Source organism: Ylistrum balloti, unplaced genomic scaffold (genome assembly GCF_031769215.1).
Source record: "Ylistrum balloti isolate Yb309-2 unplaced genomic scaffold, AGI_CSIRO_Ybal_v1 Utg369640, whole genome shotgun sequence".
Taxonomy (NCBI): Eukaryota; Metazoa; Mollusca; class Bivalvia; order Pectinida; family Pectinidae; genus Ylistrum; species Ylistrum balloti.
The window spans coordinates 328,321-352,299 of NW_026781901.1; the positions used below are offsets into that span (position 1 = coordinate 328,321).

At 33.7% G+C, this 23,979-nt stretch overlaps 1 protein-coding gene across 1 annotated transcript; it reads right to left on the reverse strand.

The window, feature by feature from the left end:
• Nucleotides 1-3,651: 3,651 nt before the first annotated feature.
• LOC132553847 (PHD finger protein 21A-like) lies at nt 3,652-22,411 on the reverse strand. Its single transcript, XM_060218133.1, has 14 exons — nt 22,264-22,411; nt 21,836-21,868; nt 21,595-21,660; nt 13,333-13,461; nt 12,369-12,608; nt 11,404-11,529; nt 10,750-10,801; nt 10,199-10,275; nt 9,922-9,979; nt 9,326-9,435; nt 8,897-9,043; nt 8,011-8,083; nt 7,493-7,596; nt 3,652-6,700 (listed from the first exon to the last, which is right to left on the reverse strand). The coding sequence occupies exons 1-14, from the start codon at nt 22,324-22,326 to the stop codon at nt 6,599-6,601; spliced, it is 1,380 nt and encodes a 459-aa protein (XP_060074116.1). The 5' UTR covers nt 22,327-22,411; the 3' UTR covers nt 3,652-6,598.
• Between the last annotated feature and the right edge of the window lie 1,568 nt (nt 22,412-23,979).

Here is a 23,979-nt window from a genome sequence, read left to right on the forward strand (position 1 = left end):
CTTAACTGGTCTCATCAAACTCTTGCATCAGTATGCACATTATTATCAAATTTAGAAACTCAGTTTGAACAAATAAATTTTTATAAACTTTAACTCCAAAGAGTTTCAAAAATTCTTTGTCGATATTGAATGCAACAAAAAAAAAACACACAAAATCCAAGATACTAAGACTCCCGTGGGCTTTGTAGTCTTTAGTATAACTGTGTTGCTGATTTACGACACACTTTTACAACTTTAGGTATGATTATGTATTATGCAGCTACAAGTAAGGGAGAGACTGAGTGCGTAAAGTAGCTTTGTTTTAAAGCTAGATGATTTATGATGTGATTATACACTTGAATGTTGCCAACAATGTTGTTCTTAACTTGTGTAAGTATGTTATATTTTATATGAGCAATCTTAGATTCAAACCCAAGTTGTTTAAACCCGATGTCAGGTGCAATATGTTATTTTCTAAATGCTGACATATTTGTTTTCATGCCGAAGTTGTGAAACTTTATGCAATTAAGTTTGTTTTCCTTTTTTTTTTTTTTTTTCCGTCTTTCATTGTCATCCTAGAAGAATGTTTTCATGAACCAGAACAACACACAAACTTGTTTTGCCCACAAAGCAAATATGTTATATAACAGCCATTAATATTTGTGTTGATACATAATACTAGAAGAATTCAGTATTCATGCTTTAAACATGCCCTTGAGTCTATATAAAAACTAACAATGACTTAGAACAGGACATGGGGTTTCATTTACATTTTCTTTTCTTTTTTATATAACTTGTACAAACATGGGCTGATAAATTGTATGCTTAACTTGCAGTACTGATATAATGAACATGAGCATGGATTTGTAATACAATAGTTTGCTTAATTCCTAGGTTATTTTTTCTTTAAATATTTATGGACTTGTCTTAACTCTGGACTATTGGGCTTTTGTAATATTGATTGAGGGGTTTGAACACTTATAATAGTGTGAATTAATGAAAAAAACCATGAATGATACACTTAATTACTAACATGAATTATACATTTAATCATTAACAAGTAAATTATGTGACTGAAGAATGATGTCACATTCCACACTCAAAAAATTCCTCCACATCTATGAGACAAAATATTTTGAATTATGTACTTGTATTTTTAAATTCAAAGTGACAGGTTTTTACACTTTTAAGTGAAGAAGTCATTCAATTAGATATTGCAACAATTATTTCTGTAGGCCTTGATATCATTGTTAACATTAAAGTATGTCAAGGAAATTCTGTTTTAAAAACACTGTACAATTGTTGTTTTTAGACAATAAGTATTTCATCACTGAAATATCATTTTTTAAATTCAGTTTTATGTTATATTTTTAATAATTATCATTAATGTTGCAAATAGGAATTTATCAAAAAGTTGTGCTACAAATTATAATAGATGAAATAAGAAAAGGGTAAGATATGTGACATTGTAGTATAAAATTTACATGTGTTTGGACACTGTTTATGTCCCAGATTATACTGTTTTGACACTAAGGTCTGCTATTGAACCTACTCCGTTATAAAAAGTTTTAAAAACCATACTTCTGTTGTTTGTTGCTGTTTGATTAGTGAAACTGAATATTGTCGTAGAAATTATTGTGAAATTGTGACAAAGGAAATCAATTTGCAGGCAAAACTTTAATGTTTAATTCAAACTAATATCCAAGATCCTTACTAAACACTATTAGATGTGATGGAATTTTAGAAACACAACAAGAAAGTGCAAGCAAAATCTATCAGTCACTTTTCAAATGAAGTGTTTTCATATAATGGTAAATATTTTCTATGCTGATCCTTACTAAACACTTTTAGATGTGATGGAATTATAGAAACACAACAAGAAAGTTCAAGCAAGATCTATCAGTCACTTTTCAAATGAAGAGTTTTCTTTTCTATGCTGACCTTTTCACACTGAATAACAGTTTGGATCCATACAAAATACCGCTACAACTTGGAAATGCCCCTGTTGCCAGGAGTAGACTTCATTCTGGTAAATTTTGGTGCCTTCTATTTTAAATAACTTAAATGCATATTGTAAAAGTATCTTTTTTTCTGTACTGCAAAATACATTTTCCATTTAACTAAACTTAAATGAACAATTATTATTATTATAACATTTTTAACGGTCCGTCAACACATAAAAGGTCATTAAGGCCATCAACTGGTAAAACACAGTGTGGAAATAACATTAAACAAACCAAAAGGTAAAAGACAAATGCTAAAAATCTTAAATGGGTATATTAACACAAAAGATTAAAATGGTATGTCATAGTCTATTATATAGACCAACATCTTTCAGGTAATGTAGAATTTTACAAATTTCAAGTTTCAAAAAGGGTTTTATGACGTAATTTTATGATAAAAATATTCTGGAGTAGACAGGTCAATGCAGTCCAATAAAAATGTTTGACAGTGAATGACTCATCACATCCCATGTACCGAGGATTGTCTTCACCTTTCAACATATATGAATGTGTAAGGTATGTATGACCCATCTGAAGACGGGCAAGGACAACTTCGTCTCAGTGGTTGTATCTATATCCTGGAAACCATTCACCGACAACAGGTTTCACAAAGTGCAATTTGTTATTGGTATATGTATTCCATTCCTCCTGCCACTGAGCTTTTAAAATTTAATAAATGGTTTAAAATCGGTAAAATGAAGTTTTAAAAAAAACAGGTGGTAGCGATAAAGCTGCCTTCGCGGCACGATCTGCTATTTCATTGCCTGGTATTCCCATGTGACCAGGAACCCAGCAAAAAGCAATACCAAAGTTAAAGGCAAGTTCAGGATATAGTAAGGAAGAGAGTCTGAATGGATAATAGCACTAATTACTTTGTTTCTTTGAATGTATTCAAGGGCGAGGTAGATAGGTCGCCCTTCCGCCGAGAATATTGAGGCGTTGTTACATAGCCAGCATCCATAGGTTTCATCTTGTGTAACCATGGCTGCAGCAACCTTATTATCAATGAGTTTAATTTTCCAGCAAATGGTGTGAAAATAAATTTCAAAGATTTTGTTATAAAATTGAAGAAAATTACAACAGAACTTTTTATTAGCATTTAAACTTTTATTTCTTAGTCCTTGGTTTCTGCTGTTGAGTAAAAGACGATTACCTCCCTTATACAACGATCTTTCTCTCTACAATTCACATCCAGCACTCAATTCATACACACAATGTACCTATACAAATAAGGCTGGTAAATATTGCCAGTAAAAAATGAATTCAATATACAAATAATATTTGTAATAAACATTTCTTTCCTGGAAATATGTTACTGGTATATTTACAAAAGATTTTCTGTCGTTAACCCAAGTGACAGATGTTTACAGAGTACACAAAGTAAACAGATCTCTTACTCCATCAATCCCTGTATGACTGAAATGTCAATATCATAAATTCTATCAATATGAATGATAACCCAATGACAGGACAATGACAAGCTTCAGAGAGCAGACTTCTTATCTATAAATAGTAACATTTATCACCTCAAATCCATTTCCAGTCTACTTTACAAGTTGCACATCGTACTTTTGTGACACATACATAAAATTTACTAACAAAATTCAAACTTCAAGAGAAAGAAAGAAAGAAGAGAAAAACAAAAGTACTGAATTTTGTAAATCAGGAAACAAGCTTATTTAAAAATATTTTTAAAAAATTTAAAAAGTAATACAATACACAATTTTTTTAACTGGAAGCCTAAACACAAAGCTAGCATTCCACTGAAAACTTTACATTTTAGAACATCAAATGAATAGTCCAAATGATAAATCCTATAAAGATGTCATTTGAAAAAGGACAATTTTCTGTATCAAATTGTTTCCCCAGTGCTTTCGGAGATACCTATCGTCACACATGGATGTGCAAATCCTGTAATATAAAGACTAGCATATACAATATCAAACATTTCATATAGATGTATAACTCTGAAACATACCTCCTGTAACAGACACATGAACCCTAACTTTCTTCACAATCTGAGAAAACAGACATCTGTACACCACCTACAGACAACAGAACCCAAATTTTTCACAATCCAAGAAAACAGACATCTGTAATAAATAAAACACAATAACAAAACATTGATATGCAGGGTTTCAAGTTGTCTAAGCACATGGACAGGAGTGCCAGAAGTCATTTTAGTACCAAGTGATTTGATACACTACACAGGACAACAACAAATGATCATGTCAATGATACAGAATTCATTTTTTACCTCAACATATGAACATGATGTGTAGAAAACTTTCACGTCATGACAATGTATTTGTCTACATGTGGAAATATTCACAAAGCATTCATAATTACAATACAATATTAACAGAAGTAAAATCTTCTAGAAAGTAAAGAAATCATTTCAGTCTCGTTATAAGTGGTTTTACTGCATAGTAAATAGCTTAATTTATTCTGACAAATTCCATTCAGCATTATTTTATTTCTGATAATCATTATTGTTTTCTCATTATCTATTTCAAGCTTCAAAATAATGAGGTTAAGTTCATTTTTGTTGCCGCAATTTTGACAATTCATAAATAACCAGTTTACAAAATAGTGTGAGACACGAAGCAGTGACAGGAAATTCTATTATGTCAATCCATTTTTCTGAAACACTCAAGTCAAGACAGGAAAATATCACTATTTAGGCTTAAAAAAGCAATTTTTGAGTCTTCATATTCAACCAATTCATTTGACTTTGACCACATAGAGGTCACAATTAGTTATGTATAACCAGTGTCTGGTTTGTTTTTATTTACATTTTATCAAACATTTATCTCACATTTGTTTTATTGCACATAACATGTAATATATGCTCCTTCATGTAACAGATGCAAAAAATATTAGGAAGAATCAATATATAACAAAGTTTGTATTAAACTAAGAGTTTTGACCATGTCTGAAACTTAATCAATATCGTAGCACAGATATCTGTCCGTTTCTATTTTTGAGTTGAATTTGTCTCTCTTTCTGTTCTGAAATACCCCAAACAGGAGATAAACCATACACGATGTAAAAATAAAACACACTAAATGATTCCAAATGTACCAATAAGCATGTGGCTGTGCCCTCCTTGGTTTATAGATTTGTACTTGAAGGCAAATTGTGCGCTGTAATTTTTTTTTTCTAATTGTCAAAAAGCACAGAAACAATATATATAATATCAGGGCGGAATTTGAGACCCAAACCTGGAGATTCTCCACTTAAATCAGAGTGGTTGGTATCTCTGTAAAGTGACCATGTACGTCAGTATCAAATCTGAGACCTGTATCTCTGATCAAAAATAACAGCAACAAAACCTGTGTGTATAATCTTTGTGATTATTATTGTTAGATCCACTATAGACATTATATACATACATAGTATTATCTTACATCATACAACACATGTTGACCCTTAACACACACATACATGTACTGGACCATTTACACATACATACCTCAGACCTTCACATCCATTCATACATCAGACCGACATTTTTAAATCTGTACACACATGCATCAGACATTTTTAATTCTTGACACACATGTAAGACCTATATGTTTTTGGCCCTTGAAACACACTCATGCATCACACCATGTGTTTGGTATTTCAAACATATGTACATCAGACCTACATGTGTTTGGCCCTTTGACACACACATGTCGAGACCTACACATGTGTTTGGTCATTCACCTTATATTCATCAAACCTACACAGCCTGGTTTACAAGACACTTTACAAGGCAGATAGCTTGGAAGTTACTCTCCACAACAGAGGTCTACCAAAACATGAAAATGTCCTTATAAGTTTCAAAATGGGTGGATGGATTTGTGAAACTGAAGATGTCGGACACATATATTTACTCCTCCACGCCATAAAACCACTGAATACAGATAAATAAATAAAATATAGTTTGTGTTATTTCCTGAATATGTATCCAGAGGAACATCTACAGCTGTCTGAGTGTATCTTAGTATATTTAATTCTAATGAAAATCAAGATATTGGTCCCATTTTATTCCATTCAACCTTGTCAAATTATCACTCAAATATCTAAAGCATACACCACAAATGAGTTGTGGTGTCAACTTCACACAGACTAGCATCTAAAAGAAAACCCAATCTTAACAGGGCAAGTTCAACAGTCAGCACCATCAAATCCATACAGGGCAAAGTCTAGGAGTGAGCAGTACATCTAGATCACGAGTGAGCTGTTGTTAGGTCACAAGTGAGCTTAATATCAAAGTCACGAGTGAGCTGTATCTACATTACAGATGAGTTGAACATGAAGGTCACATCAAGGTAACAGGTGAGGTGTTTTCTGACCATTCACCAAGATTGTTGATAAGCACCAGGTTCTTAGAAAATCAATGGTCAGTTACCATGAGAAAAATTAACTAATCACAGGAATCTTCCACACCGTTTCTCTCCACCGTTATATCTCTCAGTATTGTCTAAGTTGTGACCAACTTTCATGCTGAATGGATGAAATTACTACTATAAAGTGTCTTGTACTGCCCAATGACCATTATAATCAGACTTCTGTAGTCACTGGTCAGTATAATGGTCGGTGTAATCTGACCCATAAGACACACTCTGCTATGAGCTCTGTATAACTTTGATGAAGTTTTTATAATTTTCCACTGACTGTTGGTTGTGGCGATTAGTTTCCATCAATTCCTCATGTTTCTGTCGTTGTTGCTGGAAGAACAAAAACAACACTATATCATAAATAATCATTACCACTGGGATAAATGTTAGGACGGTACAGGAAAAAAACCAGCACATGTTAGACAAGAAGAGGTCAATAAGAAGAGACACTTTAAAAGAACTTCAATTCAAGAGGCATAAAGGGTTTTAGGTATGAATGGTAAACTTGTAAAACCCTGGATCATATTTTACAACAGGTTTCTTTTTTCTCTCCACCCTTATCAGAATTTCAAAACTTATTTTCTTAAATAATGACACAAGAAGTTACCCAATAACAGTTATATTTCCCTGCTGAAAAATGATATCCCTCCTCTCAGTCTCAGAATGTTTCGTCACCCCTCTTGAACACAATTAAGTATCCAAAAACAAAAATGAATCCTTCCCAATGACCCAAAAATTTGTTATAATATATTGAATAACTTTCTTTATGGATGGTGTGAACATAATTTCAAATAAGTTTGAATATTTATCAAGGATTCTTTCTGATTTTCAAAATCCACCAAATTTCCATGTTTTCCACTCAAAAAATGGATTACAGTAAGTAAAATCTTTCACATTTTTTCTGGATTTGAGTTGAATTCACTCCAAGATCTAATTATAAACTAAATTAACTTGGTTGCTCTAGTTCTTGTACTGCCAGAGAAACATCTTTAAATAAAAATTTTACAATTGGTTAAGGACAGATACCAATGAAGGTTTTACTTTCATGTCTTCATCACAGCGAAACAATACCATAAAACTTTGGATGCACCCTATATCCATTCTGACCCATTCGTTACTTACAATTAATGCCTCTCCAAGCTGTTTTTTTTTGGATTCCAACAAGACCACTTCATTATTTAGCTCCAAACTCTTCTTATGTAATTTTTTCCTCTCTTCTTCCTTAGCTGTAATGTTAATCAGAAGTTTAAAGATTTGTGTAATTAATGCTCTGCAGGATTAGCTAAGCACTGATTACCTGATCATATGCCACAAAACGTTTTTCCGAATTTTTTCACAATATCAATGCAGACATTTTCCTCATTCAAATATATTAATTTACTCTCAATATTCTGAAAACCAGCCCTGTTATAAAGTTTCATTCCAACAAGTTATGAGACACAAATAATACCTGATAATCACTATATAACTTTTCCCATTATCCCTCTTTCCAATATCTGTAAATGGCACTTAGATCAAAAACCATTTTGATGTGATTTCCTAAGGGAGACAACCCAACTGTAACACCATGGAAACTTACACAAAGGGAAGTAATTCCAGAGTGTTAAGAGTACTGAACTGGAGACTGACAGGTGACTTACCAGCTTTGTTTGCAATAAAGGAATGTACCATGGCTAAAGTTTCTGACGTCCAGGCATTTGACCGTCCTGAAGCCTACAACATGTATTCAGGAATTCAGGGATTGAGACTTTCATAGTAACTCATCATATACAGATAATCAAGGAAAATCAAACATCTAAAATTTGTCAAGAATATATGTGACTTAGGAACTGCCTGTACATATGAGCCACTTATACTTTACCAATGAGAGGTTGGGAAGCACGACAGTTATTTATTACATCAACTCTTTCACTTCTTTCTTTCAGTGTATATGGTTTTAGAGGTAGGCAAAAATGAAGTTGAACCATCCTACTAATGTTTTGATGCTTGTTTATATCATGGAAATTCCTAGTCTGTAGTATGCACATTAATGTAATTGTTACTTTAAGTAGGCACCATTGTATCAAATATAGTTATTACAATTTACTCTGAAATTGGATTTGTGGAATATTTCTAGTATGTAAATCCATGGAATAAGTCCATTATTTGGACAAATATTAAGAGTTTATACAATAGAATCATTTACCTTGAATAGCATGGGTCTCATTTGCAAATTTAAATCATACAGAGGTGTTCACAGCTTAAACAATCCAGTTGATATGTCAAAATTTATCAAGCATTTATATAGACCTCTCTGAGATAACATTCTAAATTTCTACTCCACTCCTTCTTTGGCAGAGTCAACTATGTTCTACAGAAAACTAATCACCAATCACTACTAATTTGACCATTCTGACAGCTAGGTTCACAAATGACTGACAGTCAAAACTTTAATATAACAGGACATATTATTAAATGACCAATGATCAAAACCTTCTTCACCCTTTCGACAATTGCATAATTACATGATAGATAATCAAAGCCTACCTGACATTTAGGACAGCTCCAGCGTCCATCAGGGACACAGGGGAGAGGTGGGTCAAGGCACTGGAGATGATACACCTTACTACAGGTGTCACATAACAAAAGTTGGCCAGACTGACCACACACCGCACACAGATCCTCATGTACGTCCTGAAATTCATCACAGGGAACTATTTACTAAACGCAACAAGAATTGTCCTGACTGACCAGACCTCAACAAAGTTCTCACAAACATCTGGAATTTCTTAATATAAAAACAGCCCAGAAAGCAAAGCTATTGAATAAAAACACTCTTGATAAACAAGTGTTTTGATTTGATCATGGTGAAATTCCAAATAACCATGCATTTAGATTATCAAAGGATTTGGCAACACACTTGACCATTACCAGCTATCATAAAGTGATACAATAGCACTTCAATGACATACTGACCTCAAACCCGTTTTTGAACATGCCGTTTCTGAAGCCACCTCCACTGTCGTTACTGTCTGGTGTTCCAGGATGGCTGTTGCTTGGTGACCTAGCATGCTTTGGTGGTCTGCCTGAGAACCAAACAACATAACTTTTTGTTATATACCTGATAGTTGGTGGTATTGCTTAACAGGAACATCATTCACAATCAAGGAAGAGCAAAAACTACACAGATTTACATACGACTAACAACATCAACAATTTGTTGGCTTAGTTTATTTATCAGTAAAGTTCCTATGCAAAATATATCCACTGGAATTGGTGTTTATCAAAAGCTATCATTACAGTTTTAGGGCCAAAATAGTGCACATTTCCCCTAATAGGCTGTGTTCCTTAATAATGTACACAAGGGATAAAATATGTTTATACACTTAGCCACCTAATCCTATATTTCTAGAGTACTATACACTGTTCCATTTTGTATACATAATTCAGAATCACACGACATCACGGAACTAGACAAAGTTTTATTATTTGTCATGAAAATTCAAAAATCATACTGTAAAATAGATTTCAACTGAAATTTAAGGTGTTGAAAGCTGGTAGAATGTGCTTACCTCGTGGTCGTTTCATTCCTGGTAAGTTATTTAATACCAGTGATGTTGGTCTTCTTCGCTGTAATAAGATTAACCAGAATTTTGTTAAATTATTGACAGGCTTGGGATAAAGACCAGATCTATACTTATTTTCAGATCTGTATGATTCTAGTTCATTATTTGTGAAACGCTCCTCTACACATGAAGAGAAATCACATCAGAAAAATATTTTACAAGCACCTGCAAAATAAGCATAATTAAGTTTGGTCAAATCAACGACCCAGTCAAGATCACTTACATGTATTTCCGGTTCAAAATTGTACATTGGGTTGGCTGTGGTTCTTCTTTTCCGTTCGTGTTTTCTGCTCTGCATTTCTGTTAATATTAACAAGGATTAATGATGTCTGTTGGTATAAGATTACAGAAATTATATCATACAGTGGAGATATACAAGTCAGAATGATATCTCTCCAACAGTTGTCTTTCCATTAATATCTTTATTATCAATAATTTATTCTGATCAGGCAATGGATTATAAGAATTTAAAGTCTTTACCCCCACAAACTATGATAAAAATCCAAAGTTTTAGAATGCTAAACTGAACAAAATATATTTTCTGGCTTACCATAACTTTACAATTTTTAAATGCTTGTTTAAATTATCCAGAAGATAGATTAACTACTAAGAATGTTTAAGAATGAAGAGTTATCTCCCTTCTAATTGTTTCTTCATCAAATATTAAAAGATCTTGAAGACTTTTTCTGAGAAAAAGGTGAAATCTGTGGATGTTATAACTAAAATCAGTAGAAAACATTTACTAATGATAATGATCTTTACAAATAGACTAACCTTTTAATGTCTCCTGAGTCACCAGTTCTAAAACAGCCATGTAAGCTAGTTTCTGGAAATTAAAGACATGATACATATTAATACTACATTGGAGTATTAATAAGATTTATTTGGTTACTTTCCTTAATGACAACAAAGGCCTTTATATGTCAGTCACCTTTGTTTATAGCTGAAGGAGTTGAAATGTGGGATGACATGGTGATTTAAGACAATTTTTGTTTTTTGAAAAGTCATGCTAAGGTCAATAAAATATATTGTGGTAGGTAAGAAGTCAGGATGTTTTTTTATTCACTTTATTGAAATAAACATTTCAGTATTACAGAAATGACTCAGTAAAGCAACATCAGGCATATGGCATGATTTTTATACCCAAGCCTCAATAAGGTCAAATAACATTAGTCTAAAACTTTAAGATTATCAGAAAAGAACTGTCCGATATAACAAAAGAGTTTATACATTATACCAATTGAAATTGAGAGACTAACAAAAATGACAAAGAAAAGATACAACAAGAATAAACAGCTATCAATATCCCCTAATTTCCATCCAGAAAACTGCAGTACTGATCTATAAATTTAATGGATATGATGTTGAGGCTTCGTAGAACAAACCCACCTCTATCTCTCAATTTACATGTCATAAACATGATTGTACCTCTTTTTCCTCCGGTGAAATCTGTTTCTTCTCTACTGTTTTTCGAATGTCACGTAGGTCAGAGTCTGAAGGCCGTCGAGAAAGTGATGAGGAAAAGGACAAGCCCTTATTGCTCACAGGTTTACCCTACAATCATAGAAAGCACCAATATATCATACATACATAACACACCAGTCATGTCACATCAGTAGCTGCGAAAAAAACCCAGCCATATTGAACCTGGGGAAGAACAGTCAGTGTAGAGGATGCCGAGAATATCTGACAGGATTTATACCTGGGGGTCAGTGTAGGATACAGAGGTTGTCCGAGAATAAATTCTCCAGGTATAAATTTTCAGACAATTCTTACCCCTGACAGTCAGTGTCGAGGATACTGAGGTTTTCCAGTAATTGATACCTGGGGAAGAATTGACAGTCAGTGTCGAGGATACTGAGGTTGTCCAGTAATTTATACCTGGGGAAGAATTGACAGTCAGTGTCGAGGATACTGAGGTTGTCCAGTAATTTATACCTGGGGAAGAATTGACAGTCAGTGTCGAGGATACTGAGGTTTTCCAAGAATTTATACCTGGGGAAGAATTGACAGTCAGTGTCAAGGATACTGAGGTTTTCCAAGAATTTATACCTGGGGAAGAATTGACAGTCAGTGTCGAGGATACTGAGGTTTTCCAAGAATTTATACCTGGGGAAGAATTGACAGTCAGTGTCGAGGATACTGAGGTTTTCCAAGAATTTATACCTGGGGAAGAATTGACAGTCAGTGTCAAGGATACTGAGGTTTTCCACAAATTTAAACCTGCGAAAGAACTGACAGTCAGTATAAAGGCTACTGTGGTTGTCAAGAATTATTCCTGGGGAAGATTTGATTGTCAGTGTAAAGGATATGGTGGGTTGTCTGAGATTTTATACCTAGGGAAGAATTGACGGTCAGTGTAGAGAATATACTGGTTTTCTGATAATGTATACCTGGGGAATGATTGACGGTCGGTGTAGAGGATACTGTGGTACTCTGATTGGTGGAGAAGTTGACCTAGGAGACGGTGAGTTCTGATTGGTAGATTGGTTGGGTGTGGTATTGTCTCCCTCGAGTTTGACCGGACATGAATCTTCTCGCTTCACTGGACACACTTCCTCCTTTTTCACCAGGTTTGTTGGTATGCTGACTGGGGTAACAACTGCACTGACCTGTACAGTTGGTGGCTTTGGCTGTCAAAAACACAATCTTCAGTTGTTAACTAATTTTACACATTATGATACCAGTATATTAAGTTAAATGAATAACAATTAAATGTTTGTTATTTAACCTGCAATGTCTTAAATGTATGCTTGATATTTATGTCATGAACACACACATGACAGACATCAGGTTTAAATAACAGGGGCAAGTGTGAACTGAAAACACATAACCAATCGTCAGGTTTAGAGACTGGGCTAATGTGAATTGTGATTGGTCGGAGGACAAATTATCTGTATTGGTTGTAGTCGCGTAGACACACATGTCCAAACATCAGGGTAAGACACCGGGCTGTTGTGAATCGTGACTGGTCGGAGGACAGATCACTTGTATTGGCTGTAATCGCGTAGACACACATGACCAAACATCAGGTCAAGACACAGGGCTGTTGTGAATTGTGATTGGTCAGAGGACAGATCACTTGTATTGGCTGTAATTGCGTAGACACACATGACCACACATCAGGTTTAGAGACAGGGCTGTTGTGAATCGTGATTGGTCGGAGGACAATATCTGTATTGGCTGTAGTCGCGTTGACACACATGACCAAACATCATGTTAAGACACTGGGCTGATGTGAATGGCGATTGGTCGGAATATAGATTACCTTATTGGCTGTAGTTGCATAGACACATATGACCAAAAATCAGTTTTATACAGAACTGTTGTAAATTGTAGTTGGTCAGAGTTGATTACCTGTATTGGTTGCAGTCGTGTAGACACACATGACTGAACATCAGCCTCAGACTTAGAGACAGGAGGTGCTATTGGTGTGGACTGCTGCCTGGTGACAAGTTCCTTTCTTAGATTCTGAACAATGACTTTCTGTGGACAAAACATTAAATAACATTAAAAAAAAACTCTGCTGCTGTAATTTAGCAATAGTAACTGACACCCATCTGTCAAAAAAACAGCCAACTAAAACTTAATTTGTATACACAACATTGGGAGGCCACAGTGATACACCAAAGTCAATGTGTTTTTTTTTTTTTTGTTTTGTTTTTTTTGCATATATCAGACTTAAGTTGACAATTCTTAATTCTGTATTCCACATCCTTGGATAGCATTCCATCACCAGCCTCTGACAGGTTTGGTGTAAGTGTTAGAAACAATGAGTATACAACAGGTCCTAATATATAGGGCAGCTCAACAACAAAATATTTTATAATAAATAGTAGAAATCAGTATGCAGAAAAACACCAATGACAACATGAACAGTTGCACATACAACTGTGGCCATATTGATAACTGATAACCCAGTGAAGACACAGACTCTTATCGTATTTCTAATAAATTACAGATTTACAATAAAAACTCAGTAAGGTGCCTGCTTTCCAGAATGATGCTGGGATGTATTGAGATTCTCGACTAATTCCTCTGGCTGATTCAATACAGCATACAAACACACTGGTTTGTCTATTTTTAGATTTATTGATTTTTAATGGAACAGCACCATTCTAAACCCGAGTTGCCATGTAAGTATGGGTCATTCTATAGCCATGTATCATCAAGAAGACATCCCATTACAAATTATAACTTCTATTACATCCAATTATTCCTCCGCCACAAAATCTCCAACTTTCCTTTGTTTATTGTCTTTAAGAAATGAAGCACATATACAGAGCAATGACTGATTTTTCCATCTTTCTTTTTCCAATAAAAAAAGTGTCACAAAAATAACATTACAATATTAGTATTTCACAGCTCCCCTGAATAAGATTCAGGAATCTCATCTCTTGTTTTTTTTAATACTTATTCCAAGGAATCTTTTTAAAGATTCACCAAATTACTGCTCTTTTCCATGAATTTTTATCTGACTCAATGCATGCCATGAAGAAGAATGTGGGTAGAGTGTCTCGCCCAAGGACACAACAATAACAACACAGACCACTCTGTTTCGCAGTTTTCTGAAAAACAACAGAGAGACCAAAAACTGTCATGGCTAGAGATCCCTGTGGAGTGTTAAACTGTACACTTTGAATCTCACTTGAGGTTGTATAGTCCAATCCTTTACTGACTAAGCTATTGAAGTCCACTTTAATGATCATTAAACATTACAATTCATATGTATCACAACATCCGTATAGACGTAATTATCACCTTATGTAACTTTCTTTCATTAAATTTTAATCCAATTTGTTACACATCATATTTATCATGCTGTAAGCCCAGGGGACCAACAGTTACACATTACCTTGAAGCTCTTACTTAAAGTTTGGGGTGGGCTTATCACAGGGCATTGAAATAGTACTTGATGATTTTTTTTTTTTTTATCATAAGGCTAACAAGCCACCACAAGCTTTACAATTTAATAATATATAAACTTTCTAAGAGCAGTATCAGTGACCATGACCAAACAACCCTGAAACTCATCGTTGTCCAAGATGTTCTGATCCTTATTAAGTGTGTGAAGTTTGATGAGAATTCCTTATGGAATGAATCTACCAGAATGCTGACAATCTTTCACAGCCTCACAGGGGACGGACTGAGAGGAAAATTACTGCCCCCCACCCCACCCCTCCCCCGCTCACGAGTAGAGAAACTAACGAATATTTGGAGTGGACAGACTAATTACAGTGCCCCAAGCACTTGATTTACATAATCACTAGTCAATTAAATGATATACTGAAATCTTTACAGTCTGATAACTTATATTCATTTTTTTTTAAGCAACATCTGCAGAAATGAACTGAACATAGCTTTTTTTTTTACTATTTCTATCAATTCAAACAACCACAAGACATATTCTTCAACTTCTGAATAACATTAACTGAAAGCCAGCTGGTTACTTTTAATCCATTATATATAACTTCCTCACTCAGTTTCCTTCTTAAAGAGTAAGCAGTGTAAAAATGACAAATGTCAATGTTCATGGTCTATTTCTGTACAATTCCAGGTATGATGATGATTGCCTTTGTTTAACATATAGGAGATGAATTGTCATTTTAAACCGAAGTTTTCCCTGAATAATTGATAGATCAAAATGGTGTTGATATCTGAAATGCTAATATGTATATAAATACACAGAAACTCTGGCCTTTGGTATAACCTGTATTCTCCAGTAGCTAGGAAAGAATAATTAACAAAGCACACCACGTTAGCCCTGGCAGTCTGACCAGTGACGACCCATCTGTCATCACAAACCCAGGGATAATATATATCACAGGTAGTTGGAGCCGTCACATCCAGTGATTTTCAATAATGGCACTCGCTGATCATAACAAAAGCAGGTATTGGATCTGTTTGTGTTCACCTCGTCATCATCAGCTGACCTTTTGTAACTGAACAGGTGTTTGGTGTGACATACTGTTAGTATACACACAAAGGAGTGCCCGATAAAATTTCCACTCCATACAAATTCACAACTTTAATTTTACAGTGGAAAACACAACTTTATTTCACAGTAAAAATAAGGCAAAAGTTACGGCCCTTCCCAACATGTACTGATCAGAAAGATCTCTAGCCTTCTATAAAAATTGTTGTTCCACATTTTAACACCCTTAACTACACAAGATCATTACAAATAAGTTGGACAGAATTGTCTCTGGTATCTACATGAAATAAAGTGATTAATTCAATCATCAAAATATCAATTTCTCTTGTATATTATATATACATGCATACTTATGTATGCGATTAAATTTTGATACAAGTAGTATCAAGCAAATCACTCTCTTACAAAGACCAGATAATTAAACAAAATCATTGATTTTACATTATGTTTAAATATATAAAAGCAAGAAAAGAGGATTCATGAATTCATTATGTAATATTCTATAAGGCAGAATATTGGTTCCAACTCCAGTAGTCTACAAGAAAGACATTTTTTTCGTTAAAGTTTTAGCTTATTTAGGAATTGAAATCTAATGGAACAAAACCAAATCATAAATTTAATATTTATTTATAGGATTTAGATATTAAAGAAAACAAAATCCGCAAGTAATTGACAGAAGTGACATATTGTAATATAGTCTGACCAGAATAACCTATTGTATGACCTACACTGTCAACCTCTGACTGAAATATTGATGAGAAACGGGTTGAGTTTCAGACAAGGGCTGAAGTAAAAGTAGAGTTTAAGCAATATTTTAAAAAGGTACACCTCCAATAATACTATAAAATTACCTATAGTGCAGTATTAAATCTTACATATGTGTTTTACTTTGTGTGTTGATTTTCCCTCTAGAAAATTCCTCATCATCATCATCATCATCATCTCCTCTGGCACCTTCCACCTAACTGGAATGTGTGACTGTCACTGTCATCCTGTAGATTTACCAATTTCCTTATCAATAGATTCCCTTCCTTCACTAAACAGCTATTTTCCAGTTTTGGTTTTTGTGTGCGACAGCATGTTGCTTGTCTGATGCTGTATGTTATCCCATTTTATAAATCCATGTCAAGTTTCATTATCAGTACACCATTGAATCTGTACGTGAAATATATTACTGCTGTCTATTTCTTATTTCAAATCAAATATATTTTGGTTCAAGCACAGAAACATGTTATGATAAGAATATATGCAGTATCTGGATGGGTTTCTTGACCATTTCACATTGATTTTGTAAGGCAAGAACCAGTCGTCTACTACATACATACATACATTTTTCAGGAGTTACACAATCTAATAGCTTTTACATGCATACACTAATGCATGTATTTTTAGTTGCAGTTTACAGGAAACCTGTGTACCATAACATTGCATATCATACTGTTTTTTTCCATATGATTACTGCATTATAAATTTTGGTCACAGGCTATCGTATATATAAATATCTCAATAGTGAACCTAGTACTCTACTTATTTATCTGTAATTTAAGCCAGATGTAGTTGAACAATTTGTTCACAAAATATACCTGTGATGCTCATAAGAAATTATCATCAATAATTATACATGTATATTGTGTACATATTAAAATGAATTCCTTGCAGAACTTGGGTTCTACTAGCTTCAAAACAATTTCTGTTGCAATGTCTTGTTTTGATACAAGTTTATATCAAGGAAAAGTGAAAATAACAAGATCTTCAAGAGGGCACTCAACTGATGACTGCCATCTTAAGTGTGGACTATCACATCTCTATATTGTAAGTCACGCTAAGGACCATTTCCGGACTACCACAACTCAATATTAAGTCACACTTAGGACCATTTGTAGACTACCATGACTCAATATTGTAAGTCACACTTAGGACCATTTGTGAACTATTATGACTCAATATTGTAAGTCACACTTAGGACCATTTGTGAACAACCATGACTCAATATTGTAAGTCACACTTAGGACCATTTGTGAACAACCATGACTCAATATTGTAAGTCACACTTAGGACCATTTGTGAACAACCATGACTCAATATTGTAAGTCACACTTAGGACCATTTGTGAACAACCATGACTCAATATTGTAAGTCACACTTAGGACCATTTGTGAACAACCATGACTCAATATTGTAAGTCTCACTTAGGACCGTTTGTGAACAACCATGACTCAATATTGTAAGTCTCACTTAGGACCGTTTGTGAACAACCATGACTCAATATTGTAAGTCACACTTAGGACCGTTTGTGAACAACCATGACTCAATATTGTAAGTCTCACTTAGGACCAGTTGTGAACAACCATGACTCAATATTGTAAGTCTCACTTAGGACTAGTTGTGAACAACCATGACTCAATATTGTAAGTCTCACTTAGGACCATTTGTGAACAACCATGACTCAATATTGTAAGTCTCACTTAGGACCATTTGTGAACAACCATGACTCAATATTGTAAGTCTCACTTAGGACCATTTGTGGACTACCACATCTCAATATTATAAGTCACACTTAGGACCATTTGTGGACTACCACGACTCAATATTGAAGTCAAAATTAAGACCATTTGTGGACTATCATGACTCAATGTTTTAAATCACATTAGGACCATTTGTGGACTATCATGACTCAATATTTTGAGCCCTGTCTGAAAATGACTTTTCCCTCCATATGGAGAAGTATAGATAATATGACTTTTAAGATGATGACTATCCTGAATGAGGCACTGGTCAGAATTTTACCTCTGACCATCTTTGAACATTCAGTTCCCATTAGTATATAATATAATTTGATATTAACTTATGGCTGATGATGGGCACCAATATTTCCTTTTAAATCTGTTATATCTGCAACATATAATTTATTCTTCTATAAAGCTTTCACAGCTGTAAAATCCAAGCAGATTACCATTATTCTACATGATGGACAATATGGTAAGTTTTTGTGAATTGATACAATTTTCCCCCAAAAGGTCAATATATGCCTTGTAATTAATGTCAATTAATATCTAGCATTAGTTTAACAAATTTGTTCATATTTACTTCCTCTGTACTGGTGCTTTTATTGACTTAACATTTCTAATCCTGATGACACCAGCATAAAGAGCTATTTTTGTTGTTTTTTTTTGTCATATGGTGGTGTTCCCATCATGTTCTTATTTGTCCAGACCACTTCAGCCTTTCATGTGCAAAAATTTCATCTTAATTAAGGATTCAATATGCCAAGAACATTTAAATAAAGTGAAATTTTATCCACCTCCTGGGGTCACTCTGTTGTTTCAGTCTTTTTCATTATGTGTCTGGTTCATTTGAGGTCAGGGTCACAATAGTTCAGTCTATACAGTGTTGGCTTGTATATATGTAACCCAAGATAAAGATCTGATGTACAGTGCTGGACTTTCTAATTACCCATTTACATCTCTGTCATTAACAAATTTGTTTTTTTTATTTGCCAAAATCATTTTCCCCCGATTTGCAATGTATGTAAAAACCGTTTTCGCTCTCAAAACAACCATGCAAGTTTAAGTACTTGGCAGTTTCAATCAACTACTTGAAATGAACCATTTCCGTAATGTCACCAGTCCAACCCAAAAAACTTATTGGTTATGTTTTCCTTAAATAGCAAGCTTACATAAGGGATCATTTATAGATTAGCAGGTCCAAGCAGTCCATAAATTCAGGTTGCCATAGTTGTTTAGTCGTAAGCAAGGACTCAATCATGTATGTAATTAAAATTGTATGACACAGAGTAATTTTTCAAACACCAAAATGAAACCTACTTATCTGTAGTTTCCTACTGATAGCTTGTCACCTAATGGAATGGGTTTACCTTTCTGTTTTTCAATATCAAGGATACCATAACATTATGATGTTACATTAGATTTCAAAGCATTTTATTTATGCCATCACAAATGCACATATCCATGGCTAATCCGAAACTGAAATATCAGTAACAGTAATTTTCCCATGTGTGTCTTAATATTTTCAGAAATTGCATTCATCTTATATCAGAAACTGCACCTTTTCAAATGGAATGTGCGAAGAAAATACCTTTTTCATCACCATCATCATCTTAGAAAATGTAAAAATATAACTGTAGACTTGTCTTGCAATATCAGTTTCTTGCACTATGTATACCTTCTTGATGAAATTGCCTATAGAGAGCTTAATCATAAATTAGCATTCATTTCTTAAATTCGTCAAATTTAAAAATGTTCAAGTCAAAACACTAGTGTTCACTTTTTCAAACTAATTATAGAAGTCCTACCAGAAGATATAATTAAAGCATGTTCCTGAAATTGGTAAAGAAAATGTATTTCTATACACACACAAGAACATGCTTGAAGAACTTAAAACTACATGCAAGATTTATTGCAACATAAAATTCTTAATTGCTGAAGAAAAATTTCTGTCTTTTGCTTAAAATCATCATTGAAGGCAAGCGTTAGCCTAGAGGTGTGTAATACACTGCACCTTACTCATTACAGTTTGTGTTTCTCAGGAGGCAGAGAAACAAACCAGTTACTGTTGCGTAGTTGCGTCCTTGGACAAGATACCTATCCCTTGTTGGTTAACTTTCATAGGTTATTTGTATTTACTAATCATATGTTGTATTACATCTCAAATGAATTACAAGTATACATTTTTTAGGAGTTTATTCAAAATTCTTTAAGTTCGATATTTATCAATTTACAGCGGTAGTTGTCATCACAGTGAGATGGGTAAGTAGTGTACAGAACTGTGCTTGTCCACTGGTATACAAGAGGTGTAGTGTAATCAACAACAGACATGACTGACACTATGGAATCTTCATCAAAACACTTTTCAGGTTTTTTTTTTCAAGATGTGAAAATTACCAAAAAAAAAAAAAATCATAACATGTTCTATGTTATTTAATGTCTAAATTTTTGAAAACAGTTCAAGATCAAATCAAATAAACGAAAATGGCCAGGAAGTTAACCTTGAGTCATGTAAATATTCTCCAATAGACTATCAAGAATTAATGGAGTTTTCAAAAAATGTACCCAGAAATTTTGGAAACAGAAAATAACTACTGAAGTATTTGGGATTGATCATCATTTTTCACATCCAGCATCAATACTGGGGTTATATTACCTATTAAAACTCTCGAGACAGATAAAACACCTGAACTCTTAGGACTAGAACAAAAAAATTCCAGTGGAGTAAAAGCCACACTGTCCTTTGATTTGTGACATCATTGACTGACAATTGCAGAAACAAAATCTTTAAAACTTTTGGGGCTGATAAGGTCATATCACTAACAGAAACCAATATCTTATAAAAAATATTCCAATCATTTGCAATTCATTTCTGAAAATAAGTTTCCAAATCCCTTAATTTCTATTTTTCTCAAAATAAGATAATATGAAACATTTTAATTGACAAAAAGAGACTTGATGCTGAGACTTTTAGAAACAAGCTCAAATTACTGACATACTTAATTTTGAATGAAACATTTTTTTTAATTACATTTTTAAAAAAATGCTTTAAAAGGGCATAAGAATCCCTACAAGAAAATGTTATTTACAATTTTACATCTAGCTGCAGGAAAGAGATGCAAATGATGCAGACAAAAAGTAAAAAAATAATCAATAACTGGAAGATTTAATAAAACTCACCTGTTTCTCACTCAAAACTGTGATTTCTCTCTGCAAATCATGAAGTTGTTTTCTAAGATCAGCATTCTGCAAGAAAATAATTACAATAAAAGCGACATGGTTTCTCTAGTCGGCTGCCAGGAGTGTAGGTCTAGCAAAGAAAACTTCCACAAGAAAAATCAATATCTACATCGCGTACGGGAAACAATGGTGCCAGTGAAAATGCCTTCAGTCAGTCAGTAAAAGGAACTATGCAGCTTACCTGTGGGTCCGATTTCATCTTCGTCACTAGAAACTGTAATAAAAATGCAACAGATCAGATGTGGATAAAACATCACTTTCAACGTTAAATGGACAAGGGCAATCATCTGACATTACTCTACAAAGACGAGTAATTTTTACAGTGACATCACTCACACAGGGATTCGTGTTGCTGTGTTTTCCTACGGAAGGCCCATTCACTCAAGTGGATCACACCAAAGGTCGGAGAAAAATTAGTAAAAAATAGCGTAAATAATTCTAATCGTAACCAAATTAAGCAAACGTAAACTTAATTATATAAACTTTAAAGAATATAATTAATTTTTCACAGATATTTCTGATTATGTAAAGAACTTTAATTTTGAAGTCCTAAAGTTCCCCGTTTGACACACAACACAGAAAGTTTACAACATTCATCACATAACCAACCTGGTGACTTTGAATTGCAGTCTTCAGTTGCAACTGTATGGCATCTAAATCACACCGTGACATCTTGAAACTCTTTTCTTACTATTCGTCACAAACCGGCAATATTTCTATAATTTCCTAGATCAGGAAAAAATATTAAACGTAGATGTAAACATCGCCTTGATCAACGACACCATTTCAGGCCGAATCACTTTCTTCCGCTCAGCGCGCGGAGGAATACAAAATATGAACGTGCCGTTGGTCGTAGAAAAACTTGGGAAAAACTTTTCCACGTGCAAATTTACTGAAAAAGTATACTAGGACAAATAAAAGCTAATGACTTTCTAAGAAGATTCCATATCTTCCACAAAATGGTATATTTATTTTAAATGAATGATTATAGTGAAAATAAGTTGATGATTAATCGCTATTTTTGGATTAGTATATTTTATACGTGGTTCTAATTTAAATGCATATCCCGTTAATAAAAAAAATACCGCACAAGGCAAATGATTTCAAAGTCAAACTCAAGAAATATAATACGTTATAAGATAAGATAACCTGTTTGTACATATACATCACATGAGATATCCTGTCTGAATTGGCTTACGAGACTGATAATGTAATGTTGCATAGGGTTTCAATATATATATCTATATATAGATGCACATCATGAATTCTTTTAAATGGAAAGTAAAACTGCCCTTTGAAACTGCTGAGATAACCTAGACACGATTACAATAACAAATTAAAAATAACTCAAATCCAATAGAAATAATAATATAAATATGACTGTTGCTGAAGGAAATATACTCATGCAGACTCCTCAAAATTTTAAAAGGATAATATGACATACATGTGTTCCAGAAGAGAAAGCGTTTTCTGCTTCGTGCTGACACTCGCAGTGTAAATCTTGGTCAATTTAGCTTAGATAGAAAGTAATGTCTTCATATCGCATAAGGAAATTAGAATCGTGACCTATTTTCTAATAAGATCACTTATCAAACTTGTAAGTTTGCCTATCAGTTGCCGACATCTTACACGGAAAATCGTGAACATCGAATCACCTGTGACATGTAAACACCTGATAGCTTGGGGATGTATGGCTGTTGTTCTCCAGTAAGAGAACATTTAAAACAGGGAATAGAAATCGTCGTATTTATAATATAAAGCTAGGAATAAGCTGTTCCTGTTGATTTCGTTATTGTAAAAGATCGAGATAAGCGGTTGATGTAGACGATACACATATATAGATGATACATTTCTGTTTAGTTAGATATAAGACATCAATTTATCAGAAAGTGGAATCGAAGGACTTCGCAATCGATTGCAAAATTTGTTAAAAAAATAAATAAATGAAAAATCGTGTCCTTCATTGCTGAATTTGATATTTTCCGCCCTGTTTATTTCAAGCATTTAACATACGTAGAAGGAAGTAATTGTGATATCCGAATAACGATTTGAAAATTTGATACTGTTTAGAGGTGTTTTAGCATTACTGTAGTGACGAAATATCAGTTACAAATTCATTTTAAAACATTTTACATACTGTTATCTTAAGAATGACTAGACAGTTAAAATGCATGAACTGTGTGAAACATCACAGTACATGATTAACATGTCAACAGTACCTTTAAATGGTAGAAAAATTGCTTGAAATGTGTATCCATAGTTTCAGTTTTTCTTTCATTTTGCTGTCGTTAAATAAATAAATGAAACCATACGCTATTTACTGAA

What these genes read in the sequence shown, in the direction of transcription:
- LOC132553847 (XM_060218133.1), bottom strand. Translation starts at nt 22,326, where the DNA reads ATGTCACGGTGTGATTTAGATGCCATACAGTTGCAACTGAAGACTGCA. An exon ending in CAGTTTTGAGTGAGAAACAG is followed by an intron (nt 13,462 to 21,594) that starts GTGAGTTTTATT and finishes TTTTGTCCACAG; the next exon opens with AAAGTCATTGTTCAGAATCT. An exon ending in CACGACTGCAACCAATACAG is followed by an intron (nt 12,609 to 13,332) that starts GTAATCAACTCT and finishes TGTTTTTGACAG; the next exon opens with CCAAAGCCACCAACTGTACA.